At 41.2% G+C, this 24218-nt stretch overlaps 1 protein-coding gene across 5 annotated transcripts in view; it reads right to left on the reverse strand.

Annotated features, from left to right (window-relative positions):
• KIF6 (kinesin family member 6) overlaps nucleotides 1–24218 on the reverse strand; it is a 164244-nt gene that overhangs the window by 112263 nt on the left and 27763 nt on the right. For all 5 annotated transcript variants that reach the window (XR_013984511.1, XR_013984512.1, XR_013984513.1 and 2 more), the window contains 6 exons: nucleotides 22822–23028; nucleotides 20023–20166; nucleotides 19133–19219; nucleotides 18811–18914; nucleotides 5494–5599; nucleotides 3315–3438 (listed from right to left, as the gene is read on the reverse strand). Coding sequence is in view for 2 of the 5 variants with exons in the window: in XM_081000155.1 (XP_080856281.1) it covers nucleotides 3315–3438; nucleotides 5494–5599; nucleotides 18811–18914; nucleotides 19133–19219; nucleotides 20023–20166; nucleotides 22822–23028 (772 nt within the window). In the remaining 3 variants the exon portion in view is untranslated. The remainder of the gene's footprint in view (nucleotides 1–3314; nucleotides 3439–5493; nucleotides 5600–18810; nucleotides 18915–19132; nucleotides 19220–20022; nucleotides 20167–22821; nucleotides 23029–24218) is intronic.

Raw genomic sequence — 24218 nt, forward strand, 5'->3', positions numbered from 1 at the left:
TGTGTCCACAGGGATGAGCCCCTTCTTGGCTAATTATGGGTGTCATCCCAGGGCTTTCCCAGGGGGAGAAGGGGAGAGATGGAGCGTCCCGGCAGCCGAGCATTTTGTAGAAGAAATGGAAGCAATCCATCGTCAGCTCCAACTCAACTTAGAAAGGGCGAAGGAAGAATACAAGAGGCAGGCAGACAAGAACCGAAGGGAAGGTGAAACCATAAGGGTGGGAGATAGGGTGTGGCTGTCAACCCAAGGGTTGCCGTTCAAAGGAGGTTGTAAGAAATTAAGACCCAGGAGATTGGGTCCCTTTGAGGTCATTCAACAGGTCAACCCAGTGGCTTTCAGGCTCCGGTTACCCAACCACATGAAACTGCACCCAGTATTTCACAGGTCGTTACTGTCACCGTATGAGGGGGGACGAGAAGGGATGGCCACTCGGGGACCGGTCATAGAAGAAAGGGAATGCAGCAGCCATGTGGCAGAAATCCTCGACGCCAGGTGGAAGGGGGATCAGGTGGAGTATTTGGTAGCGTGGGAAGGAGAACCGGAGTCAGAAAACACTTGGGTAATGGCAGAAGATATCAATGACGAGGTATTGATAGAAACGTTCCATCAAAGGTTCCCAAGGAAACCTCAGCCTGTGGAGAGGTTCCGGAGGGAATACTTTGGGACCACCGATGAGGAGGAGGAGTTGGAAGGATTCTCGGACTCGGAAGGGGAAGGGGAGATGGACTCTGAGGAGGAGGAGTACTTCGAGACCAGGAACCGCAACAGGTGGAGAGAAGTGTTCGGGACATCGGAAGATGAAGGAAGTTCATTCCGGGGTTTTGCCTCCTCACCGCCCGTAGAGGAGGGGGCGAGAGGGGATGAAGGGGGCCCTGGAGGGGAGGTGGATGTCAGGGAACTGCCATCGGAAGGAAGGGAAGTGAAAGGGCTCACACAGGTTGGGAGAGACTCAGCAGCTGAAGAGGGAACCAGTAGGGGGAGAGGAGCTGAGCTGAGGGAAAGTGAGCTGGAGGGATGGCTCAGAGACACTTCCAGCGAAAACAGTGGGGAGGTTTCAGGACCTCCTGTAGGGACACCCACTCCTCGCCGGAAACTGTCACGCAGAGAGTCCAGAAGACGTGTTTCCGTTAAGGAGCTTTTATGTTGGAAGCGATTCCGAAAGCAACCACTGTCGGAATCTGCCAGCGACTGACGGAGCCATGTTTAAGGGGCTCCGTTACAGACAGAGGTTTGCAAACTTGACCAAACTCTGAGGGACTAGGATTTTACACACAAGCAGCTCATCGTCCCATCACACTTGGAGTCTGGTAAAAAAGGTGTAGCAAACATTTGTTATGGAATTTAGTTGAAGAACTCACTCAGACAATGAAATACAAACATTATGTCTAACCCAGCTGAAATACCAATGTGTCTCCTTTCAGAAAGAGGCTCCCCTGACCTGCAGCATTACCTGTGTGAGGGGGAGTTTATGGGACAGGAACAAATAGCTGTCAGTCTCTCCCAGCTTCTGCCCCATTCTGGTGAGGACATGCATACTCTTGTGGTTCTGGGAGTCCCCTGGCACTGTGAGAGTGCAGGTGGAGTGGAAATAGTGGCTAGATTGCCACTCAGCCCAACTGAAGGCAGCAGCAGCAGGAGCAGGAGGAGGAGGTGGTGAATAGGGAACGGTACAGGCTAACATCAGGCCCTCTGTCCCCTTGTAGAAGCAGCTGTCTCTAAGAGGCTGTTGCTCTGAGAGGCATTCAACATCAGGACTAGGCCCCACTGAGGATGTAGACCATCTGCCTGAGTGGCTGCAGATGTTCAGGAGACTCCCCAAACCAGCCTGATTTGAATTGGTGCCGGGGAGGGAAGCTATAAACCATCCTGCTGGGGTCGGTGAATGGCACTGCCCGCATGTACTACCCCCAACGGGTGGTACCAAATGGATTCTCCTCTTTGAGCCATATTATATGGCAGCGGTGGAGGAAGCCGCTCAGGCACCTGGGGTGGGGCGAGCCGCCCATAGGGGCAGGGCCCACCGCAGGGCCTCCGGAGTCTGCCTGCCTCCTCCCACTCAGCCGCCATACAGCTGGGGGGGGAGGCAGCGGGCGGACCGTTTGGGCAGCACAGAGCCTGTGTGTGCCCAAGCCACCACGTCTCTCTCAGAAGGCCCCGCAGTGAGTGCCGCCTGGCATTTTGTCACCCCCCCAGTGGTGACACCCAGGGCAGCCTGCACCCACCGCACCCCCTTCCTCCGCCCCTGTTACACAGGTGCAATGAGGGCTCACTGCCTTTAAATAGTTTCATTGGGCAGGGATTTACATGTGGCCTTATTTGTCTCTTTCTCTAGGCCTAAGGCAGGGTTCTTCAACCTTGGGCCCCCAGATGATGCTGAACTACAATTGTCATCATTCCTGACCATTGGCTAAGCTGGCTAGTGATGATGGGGGTTGTAGTCAGATGACCTTTTCTGGGGTCAGAAATCATTCGTATTTGCCTCTGAATGTGTAAAATGGATCAGTGGGGTAGGAGACAGGAGGGGACATTGCCCTCTGAGATTGTTGTGTAGTTAGCCAATCATACAACTTTAACTGGAAGGCAAATTATTGATTCATGGAAAATAAGGTCCATGCATATTTAGGTGGGAAATAACTTAGTTAACTCATCATATCTGGAGCTGGTTATTACAGTAGCTAGAATATACAGAACGCTGTTATGTTGTTCTCAAGCACACGTATAGGATGGTCTGAGATGATCCCTAGAAGGGTATGACAAAGGGCTATAGAAATCCTCTGCAATCAGGGTGCCTGCAAGAAAAATGAACAAGGATAATAGCAATAATATAAGGTGGATAGGTGGACTGTCCTTGAGATAGCCAAGCATAGTCAAGGAGAATGCTCACCTCTTACAGGGATTGGGATTTATCTCTGTTCCCAAGAATATTACCTATACCTGCAAAACACACCTCTGGTCAGAGGAAGTGTGTCAAGCAGAGCTGCCTCAACTCTGTGGCAGGTGGAATGGTAGTGATGGTGGGGAGATGAAGTTCTGTCTTGAAATAAGGGAGGCGATTGTCCAGTGCTACTTGACATGGAAACAGTGGGCAACTTCAGGGGGAACCTGCATCAGCTTTTTCCCTAGGTAGGACGCTTAGGTATGAGTAGTTCACTATGGAAAGCCAGGTCAATACCTCAGCTTAGATAGAACACACACACACACACACACACACACACACACATTTTAGTCACATTAAATTTTTGAATTGACATGTAAAATTAGTGGCCATTTTACTTGAAGACTGGTGACTATCTCCTTTTCGTTGACAAGGATACTGATTTCATTGTCTCGTTGTTGCAGAAGATCCTTCAGCTTCTTCAACTCTTCATATCCAATTGAATTATTAGTGTCTGATGCAAGCAGATGGTTGTTAGGTAACTTTGCATTATTAACCAATCTCTATTAAATGGAACAAAAGCAATGGTCAGTTCTTTAGTTTTGACATTCTGTTGACCTACCTCCATCAGAAGCAAATTGCACCAACTTATTTCGCCTAGGTAAAAGACAATGCTACTGCTGCTGACCACTGCAATGGCCCTCTTGCCTGTCTTCTCGTTCCACTTCAATCAATTTTGAATGCAACTGTTACTTTCATCACTTTTATCTGATATCATTCTTCTCTTCCAGCCTTCTGCTCTCTCTGTTGCTTTCCTCTAAAATGCCATTTCTCATCCTTACATTTAAACCTCTGTTTCTAGTGACATCCTTTTCTCATCTCAGCTTATTTCCTGCTTTGCATTTAAACACAATTTATTTTGCCACTGACCCCATTTCTCTACATACATCTTAATGTCTTGCCCTAAATCAGCAATCTCACATTTTTTCAGGACTAGAACTTGCCTTTTGGGATCCAATTCTTATTTTTTTTTATCACATGGTAGTGTTTCTAACACAACTTCTCCTCAAGGTCAGTAGTGTATCCATCTAGTGGAAGACCAAAGCCCCAAATGACTTTCTTTAACTATATTATCTACACTCTCTTCTCAAACCACCTCTCTCATCAATTCCAATCTATCAAAGGGCAGTATTCAACAAAATAGTTCAGTGCACACAAGAAATACTGCTAGCGTAACTGGATTTCCCCCTCCCTCACATGCAGCCCACAAATCTGCTCTGGAGGATTGGAGGAACCACAAAACAGATTTATGGGTGCACCTAAAGAGAAAGAGAACATATTGTGTTGTGCAAGGAGAAATCTTTGCACTAACAGAATCTTTAGGCCATATTCAACTAAGTTGTGGCGCTAGTAGAAGCTTGCTCCTCAATCTACACAACACCCATCTACCTTTCCAACTCTGCTCAGGAGGGTTGAAAGAACCCCCAGAATTTAGTGGTGAGGACAAGAAGAAGACGGTTCTCTCTAGTAAGCAGAAATGCTTGCGCTGATGGGATGATCATATTAGTGTGATGCTGTCTCCCTCTTAGCTTTTGTGCTAAGTCAAATACAACGGGGGGGGGGAGGGATCTGTCTCCATTTCCTGGACCACCACAGCTTCTTTCAGTTCCTTTATTCCATCATGGGTACTCCCTTAACAAACCTACCCTTCTCCCTTTATCTTCACTCTGTCTATACTGAAAACAATATGAGCAGGCACACTGGTGTATTTACATTTTGTAAAAATTAGCAATAAAGGGATACTCAGCAGTTCTTAGGGAATATTAATTAAGCAAATGTGCAATGTTAATTTAGCTAATAAAGCATAACTATTTACTCTTATTTCTGGAATACTTCAGTAATGAAAGTTTGGCTAACCCATAGGTAAATATAGGTAAATATGGATATATAGTTCCTAGATGAATAAAATATGGCTTGCTTGTCTGTTTATGTAAGATATATAGGTGGGCTTCACACAGTGTATAAAAGTATTAAAACAACAATTATCCACTTTTTTGCAGTAAATGAAGATGAACTACTGTTTATGTTGAAATTCATTTTCTGCTTCTTATCTCTGCCCTAAGTGCAAGTTGATTCATCAGAAGCTCTTGTAGTGGTAGCCACTGGCTTTGACACTTGAATAATAGTTTTTTTAAAAAACCACATTTTAAACCATGGTTTCAGATCCTCATTAGCAAACAGACATTAAACCACAGTACTCCCACCTTGGAAACTCTGATTTGAAAAATCCATGACCAAAACTGATGCTTGAGAAAAAGGAGTGCATGAGCATAGTTCTCATTCCAAGCTTACTAATTAATCTAGGAACATTACATTCAAACCAGACAACTCAGATTCTCTCGATTACAATATGCATACCAAAAGCAATTTATTTTCTCCTGTGAGAAATGAACAATGTATTTAGTGCTTCAGTTGTATCGTTTTATGGAGTTCTGATTTGGGGCTTTTATTTCCTTCTCCCTCTCTCCCTGGAATGTCTAGTAAATGAAAACACATGGAGTGTTATTATTGTGTTGAAGGCTTCCTCACCCCTGAAAATGGCAGCCAATGAAGCATACCTTTAAATGGTTGAAAGAGTGTTTGATCTTCCGCATATCAGCTCCTAACTCCAATGTGCTCTCAGGATCCATATCTTCCAAAAAACTTTTAATCTGTTCGTCTACCCTAAATTCAGGAGGAAATACGACCTTTCAGAAAATATACTTAATCTTCAGAAGATAAAAGCAAATAGGCATACCAGACTGAGAGCAAGCTTGTTTCTAATATACCACAAGTGGTATTTCCCAATATAGAGCATCACAAATGGATATATTGTTTTAAAATAATGTTTTTGAATTTTTTAAAAAAAGGTTTTGGCTACAGTAAGTTTTTTGTTTTGTTTTAAATGTCATCTCAACTAGTCCACTATTTTGGGGGGGGGGGAGCAGACCTATTAAAATTCATGGACCTAACATAGTCACTTTCATTAATTTCAAAGGGTTGACATCAAGTAAAAGATGGATGAGTATCACCCGATCACCAAAAACTGAACTACAACCCTCTGGAAGAATAGTGGGGGAAATATCTTCATAACATTATCGTTTCAAATTTTGACTTGCTTCTGGAAGCCAAGGATTAGCAAGTTACCACAGTCACTATATTTAGGTGAAACAATCCTGTATGCCACCACTGAGCCCATTATTTTCAGAATAATTATTTCTTGAAAAATGAAGTGATTGCATTTAGCAACAATATATAGTTGGCAATATTGAAATTAATGCTTTGACACTTAAAAGAAAAAAAGAATCAGAGAGCAAATCTTTCCCTTCCATATGGAGACATATGGAGACACTGATATTCACAGTACCACATGTCCTTCCCTATGCAGGGTTCTTTCATCCCATCAAAGAGAGTAGGAGTCCTGGTATATGAAGGGCACACTCCAGTAGAAGTATCCAACCAAGTGTGAATTTTGCAGCTTTTTTCTTATGTGCCAACATGCCTTACTTTTCTCTTGCTGCTGTTTTTTTTAAAGAATGTCATTGACTTTGAAGGTGGAAACGACACACATATTAAAAAAACACTGTTAAAATGTTTTTTAAAAAATGTTTTGAAAAATATATTGAATTTGCCATAGCTCACTATCACCATCTAGTTTCACATTTGTATACTGAACTTTACAATACACTTAAAATGACTTATTTGCAGCTGTATAGCTGAGTCCAAAGCTTATGTGTTCAGAACTGATGGAAATGTTTACCAACATGACAGGAAATTAAACTTTCCCTAGTGTGGGAAAGACCATGCCAGGCAAGGGCCAAAATTTGGCTTTTGCACATGATTTAGAAGACATTAAGAATAGTAATTTAACGTTGAAACAGAATCATTTCCTCAGTTGTACACACTAAAGTACACCATTGGACTGTGATTAAAAAAACACTAACAGCCATAAATTAGCAATTGCTTACAAATAATGCCAACTCCAGAATATTATTAGGATTAAGAATAGCATACATGAACAGCAAAGCATGACTAGGTAGTCTAGCTTTCTGAATTCCATTTTAACCCTCTTATGCATTTGCAATGGATACCCCTGTCAAGAGATATTTAAAAATATGTAGAAATTTTCCCTCTAACCTGTAGCACTTCATATACTATACTTCTGGGATAAATACTTCTGAACTAAAGCAGTCAAATAGCTTTTATTAGTGAAAAATCAAGCAGCAGGACATTGGACTCTGAGTGGTAGAAAATGAAGTGCTAAATTTGCAGACATTAACAATCTAACGACCCAACATGGATAAAATTCTAATTTTACAGCATTAAAGCTTGAGATAATGAGGTGTTAGAAAGCAAAGCAATACTGAATGTTTAATTTTTTTAATTTAGAATCGTGTGCTAGAACTATATGCAACAATCCTTTATAACATTCCTTATTTTTATAGTGCATTGAAAACAAATAACAATTTTTTAAAACTATCAACTTAAGTGACATCCAACATTAAATTAGTAATTGCTTTCTAAAAGTGCAGGAAGGTTATGTTTAAAATTCCCAATAATATGTAGGATCACATGGCTATGAGACACAAGAGATGAGACCAGTGCACAGAGGAATTTTGGAAGCCCTCTCTTTGACCTTATTTGTAAACTATGGTTCATTTATAGCTGCTTTTGTCTTTTACAACAGACCCTGGAATATTATATCACGTGCAGAAGTGAAGATCACTTAAAGAACAATGAATCCCCTAGGATCAGCCATGGTCTTCAAACAAAAATTCCTAAAACTGGAGTTAAATGGCAAGGGAGTGTAAAAGTACTGTATGTGATAATTCAAGTATATGTATGCAATGATCCTTCACAACAGGAATAATTTAGTGATAGCACAACTGGCTTATCATTGCAGAATAAAGGGTAAAGGGACCCCTGACCATTAGGTCCAGTCGCGGGCGACTCTGGGGTTGCGGCGCTCATCTGGCTTTATTGGACAAGGGAGCCAGCGTACAGCTTCCAGGTCATGTGGCCAGCATGACTAATCCGCTTCTGGCAAACCAGAGTAGCGCACGGCCGTTTACCTTCCTGTCGGAGCGGTACCTATTTATCTACTTGCACTTTGATGTGCTTCGAACTGCTAGGTTGGCAGGAGCAGGGACCGAGCAATGGGAGCTAACCCCGTCACGGGGATTCGAACCGCTGACCTTCTGATCGACAAGCCCTAGGCTCTGTGGTTTAACCTGTATAAGCGACTTCTACAGTTGAGAAGTGAAATGTATGCAGAATGAACACAGTGAGACTTCACAGCAGCACTGATTTGATTAACAGCTTAGCATTCTACAAGCAAAACGACAATCAATGCAGCAAGAAGGCCTAATGGGGAAAATTGTTATAAGAGGGGACTGACAGATGTGTCCAAAATAAAAAATTCTATTGATGGACCATATTTATGAAAAAGATGCTGTATTAATTTAAGCAAGTTATATTTCTAGGTCACCACTTCAATAATTTGCATCACTGAGTCTCTGGCCTTTAAAAGTTGTACAGATGCTAATAATTATGTGGTATAAACATTTTTAAAAACAGAGGCCAATGGATGCTTTTTAGCCACATGAGATAATTGTATAATGCCCCAGGTCCTGATTTCCTCCCTCGGTGAGTCCCAAATTTTCAAGTAACAAAAGCTGCATATCCTTTTTCTTAATACATGTTTAAATTACTTCTAAGCAAATGCCTGCATATAAACCACTGTGTACTGAAGTGGGGGGAAATGATTGTTATTATTACTCCCATTAGCCCCAGCCAGCATGGCAAATGGAAGTCAACATTCAAATATTCTACAGCAAGACTGTTGGAACAGATAGCTGCTGGCACATAACTCTGATGCTTAAAAGCTTGCATTTGCTACCCTTATACTACTAAGCCAAGTTTAAGGTTCTTGTATTAACAACGCCCTAAACAGCTTGAATCCAGGATATTTTAAGTACCACTTGATAGTGGGAATCCGTTGTTTGTCGTCTCCCACAGTTCAGATGCATGGCTTGCATCCTCCACCAGTGAGCACCCAATTCTGTGGAATTACATGTTGGCTGAGATCAGATACTGGTGCCTTAGTAAATATATTTTTTCTAATTTCAGAAGGCATTTGAAGTGAGTGCTTCTAATCTTACAGTTAAAAGGTAAAGGTACCCCTGACAGTTAGGTCCAGTCATGGACGACTCTGGGGTTGCACACTCATCTCGCTCTATAGGCCAAGGGAGCCGGCATTTATTCCATAGACAGGTTCCAGGTCATGTGGCCAGCATGACTAAGCATAGCTTTCAACTTTCAGATTTGAAAATAAGGGATCAGAAGCCTCAAAAATAAGGGATCAGCAGCCTCACCTGTCTCGGGGACAGTCTACGGGATATCTAACAATCCGGGATAGCAGCGGGAAGCAGTGGGAAACGGCGCTGGAATAAGGGAATTTCCCGCCAAAAAAAGGAAGGTTGACAGCTATGTGACTAAGCTGCTTCTGGTGAACCACAGCAGCGCACGGAAATGCCGTTTACCTTCCCGCCGGTGTGGTACCTATTTATCTACTTGCTCTTTTTGGCAAGCTTTAGAACTGCTAGGTGGGCAGGAGCTGGGACCGAGCAATGGGAGTCCACCCCATCGCAGGGATTTGAACGCCAACCTTCTGATCAGCAAGCCCTAGGCTCTGTGGTTTAGACCACAGTGCCACCCATGTCCCATAATCTTACAGTTAATTATAACTAATTTTATGATGTATGCTGCATTTCTATTGCACCCTGCTTAGAAACCATGGTATTAAGCAGTATATACATTATTTAAATGAATGACTGAATGAACGAACAAACAAACAAAATGTATTGTAACATTTAGTGCAATAATAAACTGTTAAAGACTAGAAGGTATACAGGTGTCAATCTTAGTGATGAGGCTGAACATCCTATTTTCAGTCAACGACCAACAGATGCTGTTCATCTTTTCCTTAACATGTCCAAGAAAAACAATTTCATATAGTGTACAAACGATACAATTTCCATTCAAATAAAACCTTCTATGGAAGCACACAATGAAGCCAGGTTCAAAAGTTGGGGTTATATATATAGATATATATGAATAAAAAATGGTTCCACTATTTCATTACACATAGCAGGTCAGAATATACCTATACAATGAGCAACTACCAAAGAACAGAACCAGATAAAACTATCTGTGTTTTAATTGGTCATTATTCTGCAAGCCCTCTGCTGAATGTTCTACAAAAGAGATAGACCTTTGTAATGTGGCAGAACCCAAGCAGATCTTTCTTGTGTTGCCATAACTGATGAGACCATGAGTGTTGAAGTATTCTTTTCCTGCAATTAGTTGGAGGTGGAATTAAAACTAAGGTTCCATTAAAATATAGTGATATATTAAGTAACACTCCCTTTCCCCTTCCTATCCTTTTAGAATTTCTATTTTCAGTGAAAGTTCCATTCAGCAAAGATCTCTGGCACTTCAAATAAATGTTACTGTATGCAAGTTCAGTTGTTTTATTGCTTCCTACTGATTCCAGCTGTGGAATTAGTGAATAATTTCTCCTTAAATAGACACTCTTGGAATTGCCACATGTCAGCTATTTTCCCTATGTGGCGGGTGGAAGAATAATTCATTCATCTTTTAATTATTATGATCTAGAGTAGCAAACAGTATTATAAATCATGCTATCTTAAAAATAAAAGGAACAAAACAAGAGGAAAGCAGTAAGTAAACACTTTCTCCCTATTACAGAAAAAAACCCACACATGACACAGGGTGTTTTCCAGAAAGGCCTTTCAAGGGAAAACTATTCAGTCACATCCCAGCTGCTATCAACATGAAGCAATAAAACTGGCTGAACCTGCAAAGAGGAAGTGTTCCATTTAAAGGTATGGGAGGGGTGCAGAAAAGCTTGGGATCGACAGTTTAGAAAGAACTGCATAGAATTATAGAATTGTAGAGTTGGAAGGGATCATGAGGATCATCTAGTCCAAACCCCTGGAAAGCAGGAATCCGGATGACCTCTAGAAAATGAGTACCCAAAAGATGTCAATTCCATAGAAAAAGCAAGGTGTGGGAAATGTAGAGAAGGGCATATAATTTGTATCCCTACTGCAGCACTGGGATGGGTGGAGATACTTAAACCATAGGATAGCAATCAAAGAATTCATATAGGTATAAACAGGTTGTGAGAGTCCTTGAAATATCCTAACTGGAGACTATTTAGGACCTTATTGGTCAAAAAGCAACCCATGAATTGGGGTAGAAATGAACTGGTAAGCAGTGAATCATAGAACTATAGAGCTGGAAGGTACCCTGAGGGTCATCTAGTCTAACTCCCTGCAATAATCTAGCATAGTGGTTAGAGTGCTGGACCAGATCCAGGTTCAAATTCCCATTCAGGCATAAATCTCACTGGGTGACTTGCTGCCAGTCATTCTCTCTCAGTGTCATCTCTCTCAGGGTAAAATCTAGAAGGCGAAAAATCCTATATGCTGTCTTCAGCGCCTTGCAGGAAAAAAGGGTAAGATGTAAATTTGATACATAAAGGAAAGATAATGTTTAAATCAGTCTGTTATGTACCCTCCTAATCATATTTTCAGATACCATATTACCTACTAGGTTTACAGCCCAATGCTTGAAGCAGATGCATTGCTGTATGAATTTGTAGGACTATTTCTATTCTGTTTGACAATATAAAAGTAGTAAGGTAAAGATATTAATAAACTAAAGTGCTAAGCCAGCACTTGTAATCTGTGCCTTAAAGAGTTCCAACTGGCATGGATTCTGGAAGCGTGGGTGCTATGGAACACAGCAGTTTTGATTTGAAATCCTGACTTTCTGGGCAAAGTTAAGTTGCTAGTGAGCTCATCTGGCGGAAGAACTTATACCAACATTGTCCAAACAAAAAAAGGCCTCTCCCTTTACTTCTGGCATGCTCCTCATAAAATATAAAAAGGAGAAAGATTCCATTTAAATCCAGCGTTAAAAGCCCTATAATACAGAAGCCTCTAAGTATACAGTACTATCTCCTTTAGAGAGTATGCATGTTGCTATTTAATCTACTTTGTTTTTTTCAGATGTGCGCAGATGCTGGCAACTATTACTAAACAAGAAACACCAGTTTAAATGAACATTTATAGATCAGTTTCATATTAAGCAAGCCTGACAAGAGCATCCAAAGGCAGTTATTCAAAATCTGAAAGTTGTTGTTTAAACTCAATACAATAGATTTTCAAAATAAACAGCAGTATTTTTGAAGTACACAAACTATATACCCAAGGTTGTAAGTATCTATATTTTCTTTAAACTTACTTTAAGTTTAAAGAAAAAAGTTCCATTGAAAAGTGGAACTTATTTACTAGGAAATATGCACAAGACTTAGCTGCAAAACTGAATACACTTAGCAGTCTATGCCACTTAATTCAGCACGGTGCACATAATATAATAATCAAAGCAGAAACTGAAGGTTAGATTTTTTCCAAAGAAGTTGCAACTTTATTTACAAGACTGCTTATTTATGTTTTGTGCGTGAATCAATTCACTAAAAACAATCTGAACATTTGGTTTTCATTTCATTGCAAATGTCATGAAAGAAAAAAATAAACAGCTGGACTTAGTTGAATGGACATTATCAGGGATAGGCAGGGTCTGAAGGGTGGGCAGAGGAGGTGGGGGTATGGGAGGATAATCTGGGGAAGGGGTCATTGATTTGTGGGGATCTGTACCACCCATGATGCAGGGAGAAGAGGAAGAGGCTGGGCAGTCAGAGACAGGAGAAGAGGAGGCAGGGGAAGAGTTGCAGGAAGGCGCAGAGGTGGAAGAGACAGTCCCAGTTACAGTCTCTACTGTCCCCTCCTCCAGGGACAAGGAAGGGCTTAAGGCAACAGGAGCAGCTGGAGATGCTGCGCAGGACAAGTCGCTGGTTGCTTGCACACACTATATCAGAAGAGGGGGTTAAAATGTGCTGAAAGAAGCATGATGTGCTGTTGCTCCAACTGTCTACCCAATAAGGCTCACTGGTGCCATCATTATATAGCTTTAGGTGCCAAGCAAAAACTTTCCTCTATAACCAGACTAAGCATTCAGCCTGCTAGGCAGAATGAACCCCACTCTCCTCCTCCTGCGTATTGTTCTGTGCGTTCTTCCAACTCCCTAATCATTTGCAGGGGGAGCATAGGAGGAGGGGGGGAGTCCCACTGCAGAAGTGGGAGTCCTTGCACAGGGCTTTCGCTGATAGGTCTCATTAGATGAACCCTGCCCTTTGTATCTCATTCTTTCTCAGGATGATATACACTGAGCTTATTCTATTCTATCTAGTCTTGTGCTGAGGGTTAGGCTTTGCAGTAGTGGCTGGCTTCATGTAAGGCCACCTAGCAACTTTCACTGTTGACAAGGAAATGAACACAGACCTCTTCCGTCTGACTCTCTGAGCCACTTACTATTCAAAACAAATTGTTCCCCTGGAAGCAATTATTGCTAGACCCATTATTGTTTTAAATATATGCCTCTGATGTTTAGTGTGCACACCTGAAGCGTGAATCCAGCAATGTTTGCACATGCAAGTACACTGGCTAATGTGGAAAACTGACTGAGTGCACATTCATGGATTTGTTTCTCTGTAAGATGTGATGCGATCCCTATGTATCCTTAATAAATAGGAACCATGCAAATTGCTATTACCCTGTATACAATGTATCAGTTCTACATTATGCAATAAACATTTCCTTTTCTTGTAAAATTATATAGTCATCTGAATCAATTCAACATTAAAAAGATGAAAATCTGTTGTATGTCATTTTGCTGTCACCAATTATAAGTAGGTAATTGAACAAAGCAAAACTATAGCTCTGTGGCTTTTCTGTGGGTTCCAGGTAAGTGCTTCTGATTCAGCTTCTCCTATCTGCTTGATTTGTTCCTATTTTTACTGGCTGTCTTCCAAAGAGACTACCTGACCTCAACTCCTGCCTCATTCTTGCTGGTTTTCCAGATCAGCTTATGCTTCCTTATTCAGAACTAAATTCCCAGCAACAGACTCAACTTGGCTCCTTGACCAGTAGACTGTTTGTACATGTCAGCCTCTAACAAGTTCCTGTTCTCCTGGATCATGTTCTGAGTATATTTAAATCTAAATTTAATTTAGCTCCTCAGTTTGAGACAAAAATGTGATACAGTTGCAATTTAGGCAAATGACGTTTGCATGAATAACACCAGTGTATGCAGCACCAAGGAAATAATTCTGCTGCTCTATTTACCACAGGTTACACCTGCTAACATACCATGTCCAGCTTAGATCACCACATAATAAACAGGATAACAGTAAGTTAGAATAAGTCAGAGGAGACCAAGAATATAAAACTGGCATAGAAACTATGAACAATGGAGAAAGATAAGGGGCTTTCTCATACATCAGATTTAGATTGCCTTTGAACCTCTCTCACACAGTTTATGATAACATCTGTTGTTTGTACATCAGAGGAGAACCACTGCCAGACAATGCCAAAAAAGTGAATCATTTGAACCCATGGTTCAAGGTAGCTTCCTATGTTCCTAGGAGGAATGAAAGAGGCATTCGTAATGCAAATAAGCATTCTTGCCAATGTAGACTTTATATTCACATCACAAACTCAACTGAAACAACAGTTCCTTTATGACTCCTACATGATAATGCCCTAAGGGTACAAATACAGAGCTACAAATACCTAAAAGGATGACGAAAAGGTATGAAGCATTAAGAAATTTTTCCTAACTGCTGGTCAATGGAAGAGATTGTCCAGAAACATTATGAAATCTTATTTCCTGGAGGTTTTAATAAAAGACAGTGTAGTGTTCATCGGCCCTGTGCAGATATAATGCTCTGAATTCCTTAACCATAATTCAGCAGTTAGGAGAAGGTAGTGGGACCACACACAGACAATGTGTTTTATCCTGATATTTCTTCAGAGGGATCTGGAATCTGATATAAGTATATCAAGGCCAACCATGTTTCCCTCAGTCCCAACTGGGTAATGTATAACATGGTTTCTTTGATATTTTTTTTAAATAAATATTTATTAAGATTTTCACAATATTACAAAATGAAAAAAGAAAAAGAAGAAAAAATACAAAATACAAAATAAAAATAATTAAAAACAATTCAATCTTTCTGTCATTTATCTTTCATTTACTTGTTTCCCGGACCTCCTCATACCTCCCTTTTTTGTATTCCAGTTCAATTTGTTAGTTCAGCAGTTCCTTTCCCTCCTTAATTGATCCTGATCTTTAATCTTAAATATATTATAACATTAAATTTTTACCTGTTAAAAGTCCATTTTTTCATATTCTTTTATACCATTACAGCTAGAAACCACTTAACTTCAATCCAACATCATTCTAACATTCATTGATTTTACAGTATTTCTGTAAATAGTCTTTAAATTTCTTCCAATCTTCTTCCACCGACTCTTCTCCCTGGTCTCGGATTCTGCCAGTCATTTCCGCCAATTCCATGTAGTCCATCACCTTCATCTGCCATTCTTCCAGAGTGGGTAAATCTTGTGTCTTCCAATACTTTGCAATAAGTATTCTTGCTGCTGTTGTGGCATACATAAAGTTCTATCCTTCTTTGGCACCAATTGGCCGACTATGCCCAGGAGAAAGGCCTCTGGTTTCTTCAAGAAGGTATATTTAAATACCTTTTTCAGTTCATTATATATCATTTCCCAGAAAGCCTTAATCTTTGGGCACGTCCACCAAAGGTGAAAAAAAGTACCTTCATTTTCCTTACATTTCCAACATTTATTATCAGGCACATGGTAAATTTTTGCAAGCTTGACTGGTGTCATGTACCACCTATATATCATTTTCATAATATTCTCTCTTAAGGCATTACATGCCGTAAATTTCATACCTGTGGTCCACAACTGTTCCCAATCAGCAAACATGATATTATGTCCTAAATCTTGTGCCCATTTAATCATAGCAGATTTCACAGTTTCATCCTGAGTATTCCATTTCAACAACAAGTTATACATGCTTGACAAAGTCTTAGTATTGGGTTCTAACAATTCTGTTTCCAGTTTTGATTTTTCCACCTGGAAGCCAATTTTCTTATCCAAATTGTATGCCTCCATTATCTGATAGTAATGAAGCCAGTCTCGCACTTTGTTTTTTAGTTTCTCGAAACTCTGCAATTTCAATTTGTCTCCTTCCTGTTCCAAAATTTCCCAATATTTCGGCCATTTGGCCTCCATATTGAGCCTTTTCTGAGCCTTTGCTTCCATCGGTGACAACCACCTAGGGGTTTTGTTTTCCAATAAGTCCTTGTATCTTATCCAGACATTTAGCAATGCTTTTCTGACAATATGGTTTTAAAATGCTTTATGTGCTTTAACCTTGTCATACCACAAATATGCATGCCATCCGAAAACATTGTTGAAACCTTCTAAGTCCAAAATGTCTGTGTTTTCAAGAAGCAGCCATTCTTTCAACCAGCAGAATGCTGCTGATTCATAATAGAGTCTAAGGTCTGGCAGGGCAAATCCACCTCTATCCTTTGCGTCAGTTAGTATTTTAAATTTTATTCTAGGCTTTTTGCCCTGCCAGACAAATTTTGAAATATCTCTCTGCCACCTCTTGAAACAGTCCATTTTGTCCACAATTTGCAATGATTGAAAGAGAAATAACATTCTTGGCAATACATTCATCTTTATAACAGCAATTCGGCCTAACAAGGAAAGCTTCAAGTTTGACCATATCTCTAAATCCTTTTTTCACTTCTAACCAACATTTCTCATAATTGTCTATAACATGGTTTCTTTGAATCCACTTGTGTGGTGGCTGGTATCTGAAGCGCTGGAACACAAACTGAATGATCCAGATGACTTTAAGCGCATGAAACAAATTTGCCTGAAACTTTTATACTCCTATTTTTATATATAGATGCAAATTTAGACTGCTTTTCAGAGGGGAGAAAACAAAGAATGGCTCTTGCGTGTATGGCATGCTAACAGGATTTTCTGGACCCAGTGCACTGTAAGTGGATTGAGTCCTCCACTCCACCCCCCAGGCAGTTGGCAAGAACTGCATCATATGTATGGATTGCAACTGAAGCAAGTCCTGTACTACATGACACTCCTCCTCCCCCCCACCTCTCTCACCACCACCCCTTCGCCACCCTATCCAGCTGTTCTAGCTTAGGCAGTGGTTCTGGCCAGCGACAAGGTTCTAGTGGTGTATGTGTGCTAAGCACAGAGTCCAGAGACACCATATGACCTTATGCTAGTATCAATTAAGAATCCAGGAAGCAAAGTCAGATCAAGAAAAGTCAAGTGCCATCAAGGCATGGTCAGACAAAGAAGAGAGTAGGTTCCAATAAGTGAGATCAAGCAAAGCAGAGGTTAAGATCTAAAGGAAAACAAGCAAGGTGGGTAGCACTCTGGATAGCTCCAAACAGTGCCTAGGCTGGAAGTCATACAAAGTAGACTTGAATACTGCTCCAACAACCAGCAAACCCACACTAAGTCTCAAATAGGACTACAGCTTCCTCTGAGGAACTAATCCCACCCATTATTAGTGAAGTGCCTTATGCTTAAATGGCCCAGCCTGTTGTAGAAGCTACTGACTCCAACAGTTTGGTGGAGGCTGGGCTTCCACCATGATTCCTGAGCTGGAGTCCTCAGAGTCTGAAGAAGGCAATATGACCTCTTCAGGCTGGAAAGACATTGGTATCAAGGGGCCTTTTGGTGCTGAGACCTCTGAGGAAGCAATGATATCAAAGGCTGGTTCAGAGGGCAAATCTTCCTCCCAGTCCAAGTTGTCCTCTGAATCCCCAGCAACTTCCCTCAACGATAGGGACTCAGAGCCCTGGGTTATGATACCAGCAATTATCTGGGCAAATTAAGATGGGGGGTATCTGTTGTGGGTCTCATCGACACCATGCTTTGCAATGTGCTCAGCCACCCTTTAAGCACAGAGTTGTTTTAAAAAGAGGGGAGAGACAGGAGATCCAGGAACTGGTTTGCCACCCCCTAACAGCAGCCCTGCTGATTCCCCTGTAAGGACTAAGCCAGCTGTCCGCTTAAGAAAACCTTTGCAGCCTGCTATCATGGATCTACAGTTTTAGGTTTACTAATTCACGTGTTTCACAAACACAGCCAAGCACATTCTGCTTATATAAAGTAGAACCACAATACTAAACATCTGGGCATAGCATAATTTATACATTCAAGCTGACTTTGGGCCACAAGAAATTAGCTCTGTAGCACTTCTCAACACAAAGAGCATTTCTTGAACGATTGTTAAGATTTGAGCATTACAATACTAAATTATTCCTAAACCCCAACAGGAATCTCACGCCACCACCCACGGAAGAACTAAACTGCAGGAATTCACAGTTACCATTATTCACCCCTTTCCTTCCTCCTCGCAGAGAAAGGAGTACAGCTGTGTACCTTGCAAGATCATCCTTATCTCATCCCCTTTGCTTGCTCCTCTTCCCACCAGTCCAAGAGATGTGCATGCTAGGCATCCACTAGTTCTCCTTCCCCTGGCAACTAGATATCAAACCTGCAACCACCCAGAATTCCAGATGTGTGCCAATGAGGCTCTCAGGTGAGCTTACTTTAGGGTTCCCCCTAACAATTCACCATAAGCAGTACAACATTCCCAATCTTCACATTCCCATAACTGCTTTCCATGACAAGCAATCTAATCTGACACTTTCTGCTGTTTATAACCCTAATTTGAAATATATTACTTGGAAATTAGGTCTATGGAAATCTGTGGGATATATTAGCATTTAAAATCAATGTACTAAGAATTGAACTGATTCTTATTATGCCACTTACTAAAACATTTCAAAGTAAGAGGAGAAAAAAGAAGCAAGACCAAAATATTACTGTTGTAGCTCTTCCTCTGTCAGTTCTTCTTGCCTTTGTTCCCCAGTCACCATGGCCAGTTCATTTCTTAGGTCCTGAACTTCCTTCTTTAGTCGTGCTATTATCTGCAACAATGAAACAGGTGTCACTTATCGGCTGAATTTAAAGTTATGATTAAGAACTTTGTTGGGAATCCTCTCTCATTTTGTACAATTTTTCATGCTTTTATTTTGTCAAACATGAAGTAGATGACAGACTGAACCTTTCAAAACTGAACTGATTTCTTAAATTAATTTGAATTCCTGAAAAATGCTAGGTATAAATAACAACCAAAATTCCTTACCAGTCTGGGGTCAATTTCTTCATTTAGAATGGCTTCATTCTTAATAAGGGCAACTCGCTGAGCAAATCTACAAGTTGATATTGATTCCTAAATGTAAAAAAATATATTCTTAACATGCAATTATGGACAAGTAAGTGTGCTATATAATTAATAAACTAAATCAGCAATCTTTAAAACCAGGCTTCCTCAAACTTGGCCCTCCAGATATTTTTGGCCTTCAACTCCCTTGATCCCTAGCTAGCAGGACCAGTCATCAGGGATGATGGGAATTGTAGTCTCAAAACATCTGGAGACCTGCGCTTGAGGAAGCCTGTTTAAAACAGACAACAGTCTTCAAATTCAATGTTCACAGAATAGCAGCAAAATAAACACTTGAAGTTCTCCAGTCTCTGAAATCCAAACTGAAGATGGAACTAAATAGTGTCAAACAGATTTGGCAAAATGCAGCAGAAGAAACCAATACAAGTGATTTCCGGCATCTGCGTCTGCACAGACGCGATTTCCGGTGCCGTGAAAGTGAGTCCCGGCGCTGCACTGTGCCAGTTTAGCGCAGCGCATGGGGACTCGCCAAGCGGTTGGCTCGGTTCGGGGGTGGCTCGTGGGCCGGTTAAATGACCCCCGTGGGCTGCTTGTGGCCCATGAGCCTTAGGTTGCCTACCCCTACCCTAAGCCATTGTATGGCTTAGTGTTGCATGAGAACCAGCTTAATATAGGGTTCAAAATATAGGGTTTACCAACTACTCTGGCAGTGTTGCATCACTTCGCAAACTAGGGTTTCGGGTAGAATTAAATCCATCAGCTTATAAAACATATTTGAATGAAATTAAATGGATAAATTTAAAATACTAACTCTTGGACAGCAAATTATAATAAAAACTGAGAGGACATACATCTATGTTCCTTTTGTCTATTGAGAGTGTCGCAATCATTGTGGTCATACAGTTCCCTCCTAGGCTGTCTCTTAGCACCGAGGTCATCATAGAATTCCTGTAGGGAATATGAGACCTATTCTTCTCCGACAGAGCAATGATTACCTGCAATAAGAACAGAAATGGAAACTCTTAGAACTCTGGTTTTGCTCTTGAATATTTGGACTAGTCACTCTAATACTGGAAACGATTACTTTAAAACTGAGAATTTTACCGACTGTAACAGTGGCATACGTTAGCAAATGTGAGACACTTTGGCTCATCAAGACTCACTCCAGTAGTGGATCAGCATAGACACTATTACAGTGCTACCATCTGTGACACTATTAATTTATTAGTTTTTTTACCCTGCATTTTGGCACCAAAGGAGCAGCCCAGGCCTACAGATCACTTAAACAATAGCATTAGTATACCAGACAAAGAAAAACCTTCAACTTCCCTGCAGTGACTCTTTGTAAAGTCACAGAAATGGCACAGGATCGACAAGGAGCTGCCAGTGTGGTGCCTTCCATATGTTGCTGGCTTTCTATTCCAATAATTCCTGGCCATTGGTCACACTTGCTGGGGCTAATGGAAGATGAAGTCCAACAATATCTGGGGGGCATCATACTGGCTATCCCTTGGCTAGATCATGGAGCTGCTAGAGCTTTGAAGCATTGCCCATTTCTTCCTTGCTTCGGCCAACACTTTTTGTTTCAATTGCCTCAGTGAATGAGCGGGATGAGTTCCCTCTGAATGGTGCATGATCCGATTTCTGCTTTTTTTTCCTTTGTAGCCTCTGTGTAGTCCTAGACAGGACATGGTGCTGTTACCCAACAGTAGAATCTCCAGGACTGGGAAATATTTTGCACTACTGCCTTGTTCATATCAGATCTTTTCCCCACAACATGCACTGTATAATGTTTGACAAAGGTTAGTAGAGAGGACTACATAGAAGCTGGTGGACATCTGGCATTAAGACCCTTTCATCTAATGCTACTGAAGATGCTTGAGCACATGGAATTGTAGAAAACACTTGCATTAGCAAATGACATTGTCACCTCATTGCTGGATAACAGAAACAGACTGTAGTTATGATCCACCAAGAAACTGTCCAAGAAGAAGCAGGGAGTCCTTGTTTTCCACTGCAAAGCAGTATTTAATTAAGAGGTGTATTGTAAATCAAAATTAAGAGCACTTTTAATATTCAATAAGCACAAAATATGCTGTTTCAAGTTTATACTTAGTGATTTCAAAGTTCAGTTTTAAGCAGGTTATAGCATTTATCTTCAAGTCACTGTTAAGTGCCAAATCTTAACTCATCAATCAAAGGAGGTACTTAAAATGTGCTATAAACTGCAACCATCAACATCAGTTTTTTATCTGGCTTGATCTTCAGTTTCTTTGCCTTCACCTCGGTCCATCTCACACTCCAGACACTACACTTATGTTGCTGCTGTCTAAAAATGAGATATGCTGGTAGAATCATTAGGGTTGGGGATGTTTATTCAACATGTGGTTAGTCCAAAAGCAACAATTTGGCTACAGAAGGCAAAGTAAACTTTTTGCAAAGATTTCTCAGTTATAGTTATAGTTATAGTTATAGTTATAGTTATAGTTATAGTTATAGTTAATCTAAATGTTCTACTTTAAATTCCCATATGCCAAAGGGGGGGAAAGGTGTTAGGCACATAGTTAAACAAAGTACATTGTCCATTTCTTCCAGTTCTGACAACTTTTCTCCTTGAATGTCTGACATATACTCAGTTTCTGTGGCTTACAAATATGTTAAAGAAACTTTCAGGGAGAGAACACTGTGTTTATGAGCACTCCAAAATCAACAAAGCCTTCCATTGCTATTAGTATTTGCAGGGCTATGAAACAATACTCCATAGTGAAATCTGTAAAAAAACAAAAAACTGTAGTCTGGCAGGTGTGATGCTTTTCTCTTTTAGCAGAACACTAGGGCTAATGGATAATGTTTTTCAAACTATTTTAATACAGTAGCAATAAAGTCACAGTAGTAATAATTTATCCAAAGGTTATTAATACAACACTCATGTGCTTCTAGGTAGAGATCCTGGAGTTAAAGACCAAAGAAAAAGTGTAAAGAGTATCATAATGGGGAAAGATTAGTACAGTGGTACCTTGGTTTACAAACTCAATCTGTTCTGGAAGTCTGTTCTTAAAGCAAGGCATTCTTAAAACAAGGCGTGCTTCCCCATAGCAGTGGGGGACTCAATTTACAAATGGAACACACTCAACATGTTCTGCTTCCAAGGCAAAGTTCACAAACCAAAACACCTACTTCCGGGTTTGCAGTGTTCTTAATCCAAGTTGTTCATAAACTAAGCTGTTCTTAAACCAAGGTACCACTGTACTAAACACGTGAAATGCTAAGGCAGAAAAGTGTATATATTGGCTGTATAATTCAATAGCTGGGATAAAATCCACGATGGCTTTGTTAGGCTTTCCATGAAATACACCTGCCTTTCTTTGGTCACGGAACACAAAACATTACTACATACTGCATTTCAACAGCTGCCATTGAAATTGTGTTTAAGAAGGAAGTTCTATTAAAAGGTACAGTGCAGTAAAATGGTATAAGGAAAATTATGTTCTCCATGCTATTACCTCAAATAAACTACGCTGGGAGACATTATACTCCTTCTCTGAATCAAATGATTAGCCATAATGCCAAGTGAAATGGAACATGAACATTCTAAAAGCAAACTACTACAACAAACTAATAACAAAATGAAGAACTGACGTCAACCATACCTGTTCCAAGTAATGTAATGACAGATTGATATATTTGGCTTCTGTCAGCAACTGGCCTCCAACTCCAGTCTTTGCAACACGCTCCGAACCAGCCAGATCCACTAAATGTAGTTTGGAGCGTCGAATGGTTGCAGAACCTGGCTCTTTGCTTGAGATGTGAATGGTGAAAATACAATGTGAACGAGTGGAGGCTTGATTCATTGGAGTCTGTGAGACAAAGAATTTAATAAAACTCAGCTGCAGCCAACTGAAATGCTTACAAAGTAAGGGGGATAGATATCTCCTGATCATATATAAAATATAAATGTGACTAAGTTAAAAACGCAGGTCAAGAAGATGCATTCAAACACATTGGATCAGACCCAGGTTCCATCAAGTCTAGCTTTCCCACAGTGACTAGCTAGAGGTTCCCAAGAGACAAGACGGGCATGAATGCAATAACTCTGCCCAATGCTCTCATCCCCAGCACCAAGAATTCAGTCCATACTGTCTTTGTATATGGTGGTGATGAGTCTGTTTATCTATCATACCTATCTCTTGATAAAACCTGTCTTCCATGAATTTGCCTAATTCCCTTCTAAAACTGTATATGCTAGCAGCCATAGATCCAGTCTAAGTCCCACTCCCTTCTGTTAATGCTTACTTTAGCCCACAAAACAATGTCTCTGCAGCACTTCTCAGAACTCCCTTCTGTTCTGCCCTCCCCTCCATAATGCCCCTTCTTCAGGACTTAGAGCAGTTTAAAATACCGTGGGTTAGCTCAGCCAGCTGGGTCACACTGAGACAGAATGGGGGAGATATGACAGCATAGCCCAACTGAACCAGGAACCAAGGGCGGAAGAAGGGGTGTGTGGTGAGGGCGGTCCGGCTCGGGTGTCACCACTGAGGGGGGTGACAAAACGCCTGGCGGCACTCACTGCAAGGCCTGCAGCGCACCTGAGCCATGCGTCTCTCCTGGGAGTGACACAGTGGCTTGGGCGCCCATAGGTTCATGCTGCCCCAAACAGCCCACCCGCCACCTCCCTCTCAGCTGTAGGGTGGCTGAGTGGGAGGAGGCAGGAAGACTCCTCAGAGGCCCCACGGAGCATCCTGCCCCGGCTCACCCTGCCCTGTGGGTGGCTGGCTCCGCCCCTGGGAGCAGGGCACCCGATCGGCTTGCTCCACCACTGCCAGGAACTTCTTGACTCAGGCAGAGATCCACTGGATCCTTACCCCACTCATCCCAGCAGATCTTGCTACAGGGGAAATTTACCTGTCTTCAGCCTTGTACAGTTTTGACACAATCTCATTGTGGGTGCATGAAATGTGCAAATAAATGCAATCATGCAGATATTATTTATTAATTAAATTTATTTGCCGCCCTTCCTCCTCCAAAGATCACAGGGCGGTTTACAGTC

Source organism: Podarcis pityusensis (assembly GCF_964106645.2).
Source record: "Podarcis pityusensis genome assembly, chromosome: 3".
NCBI lineage: Eukaryota > Metazoa > Chordata > Lepidosauria > Squamata > Lacertidae > Podarcis > Podarcis pityusensis.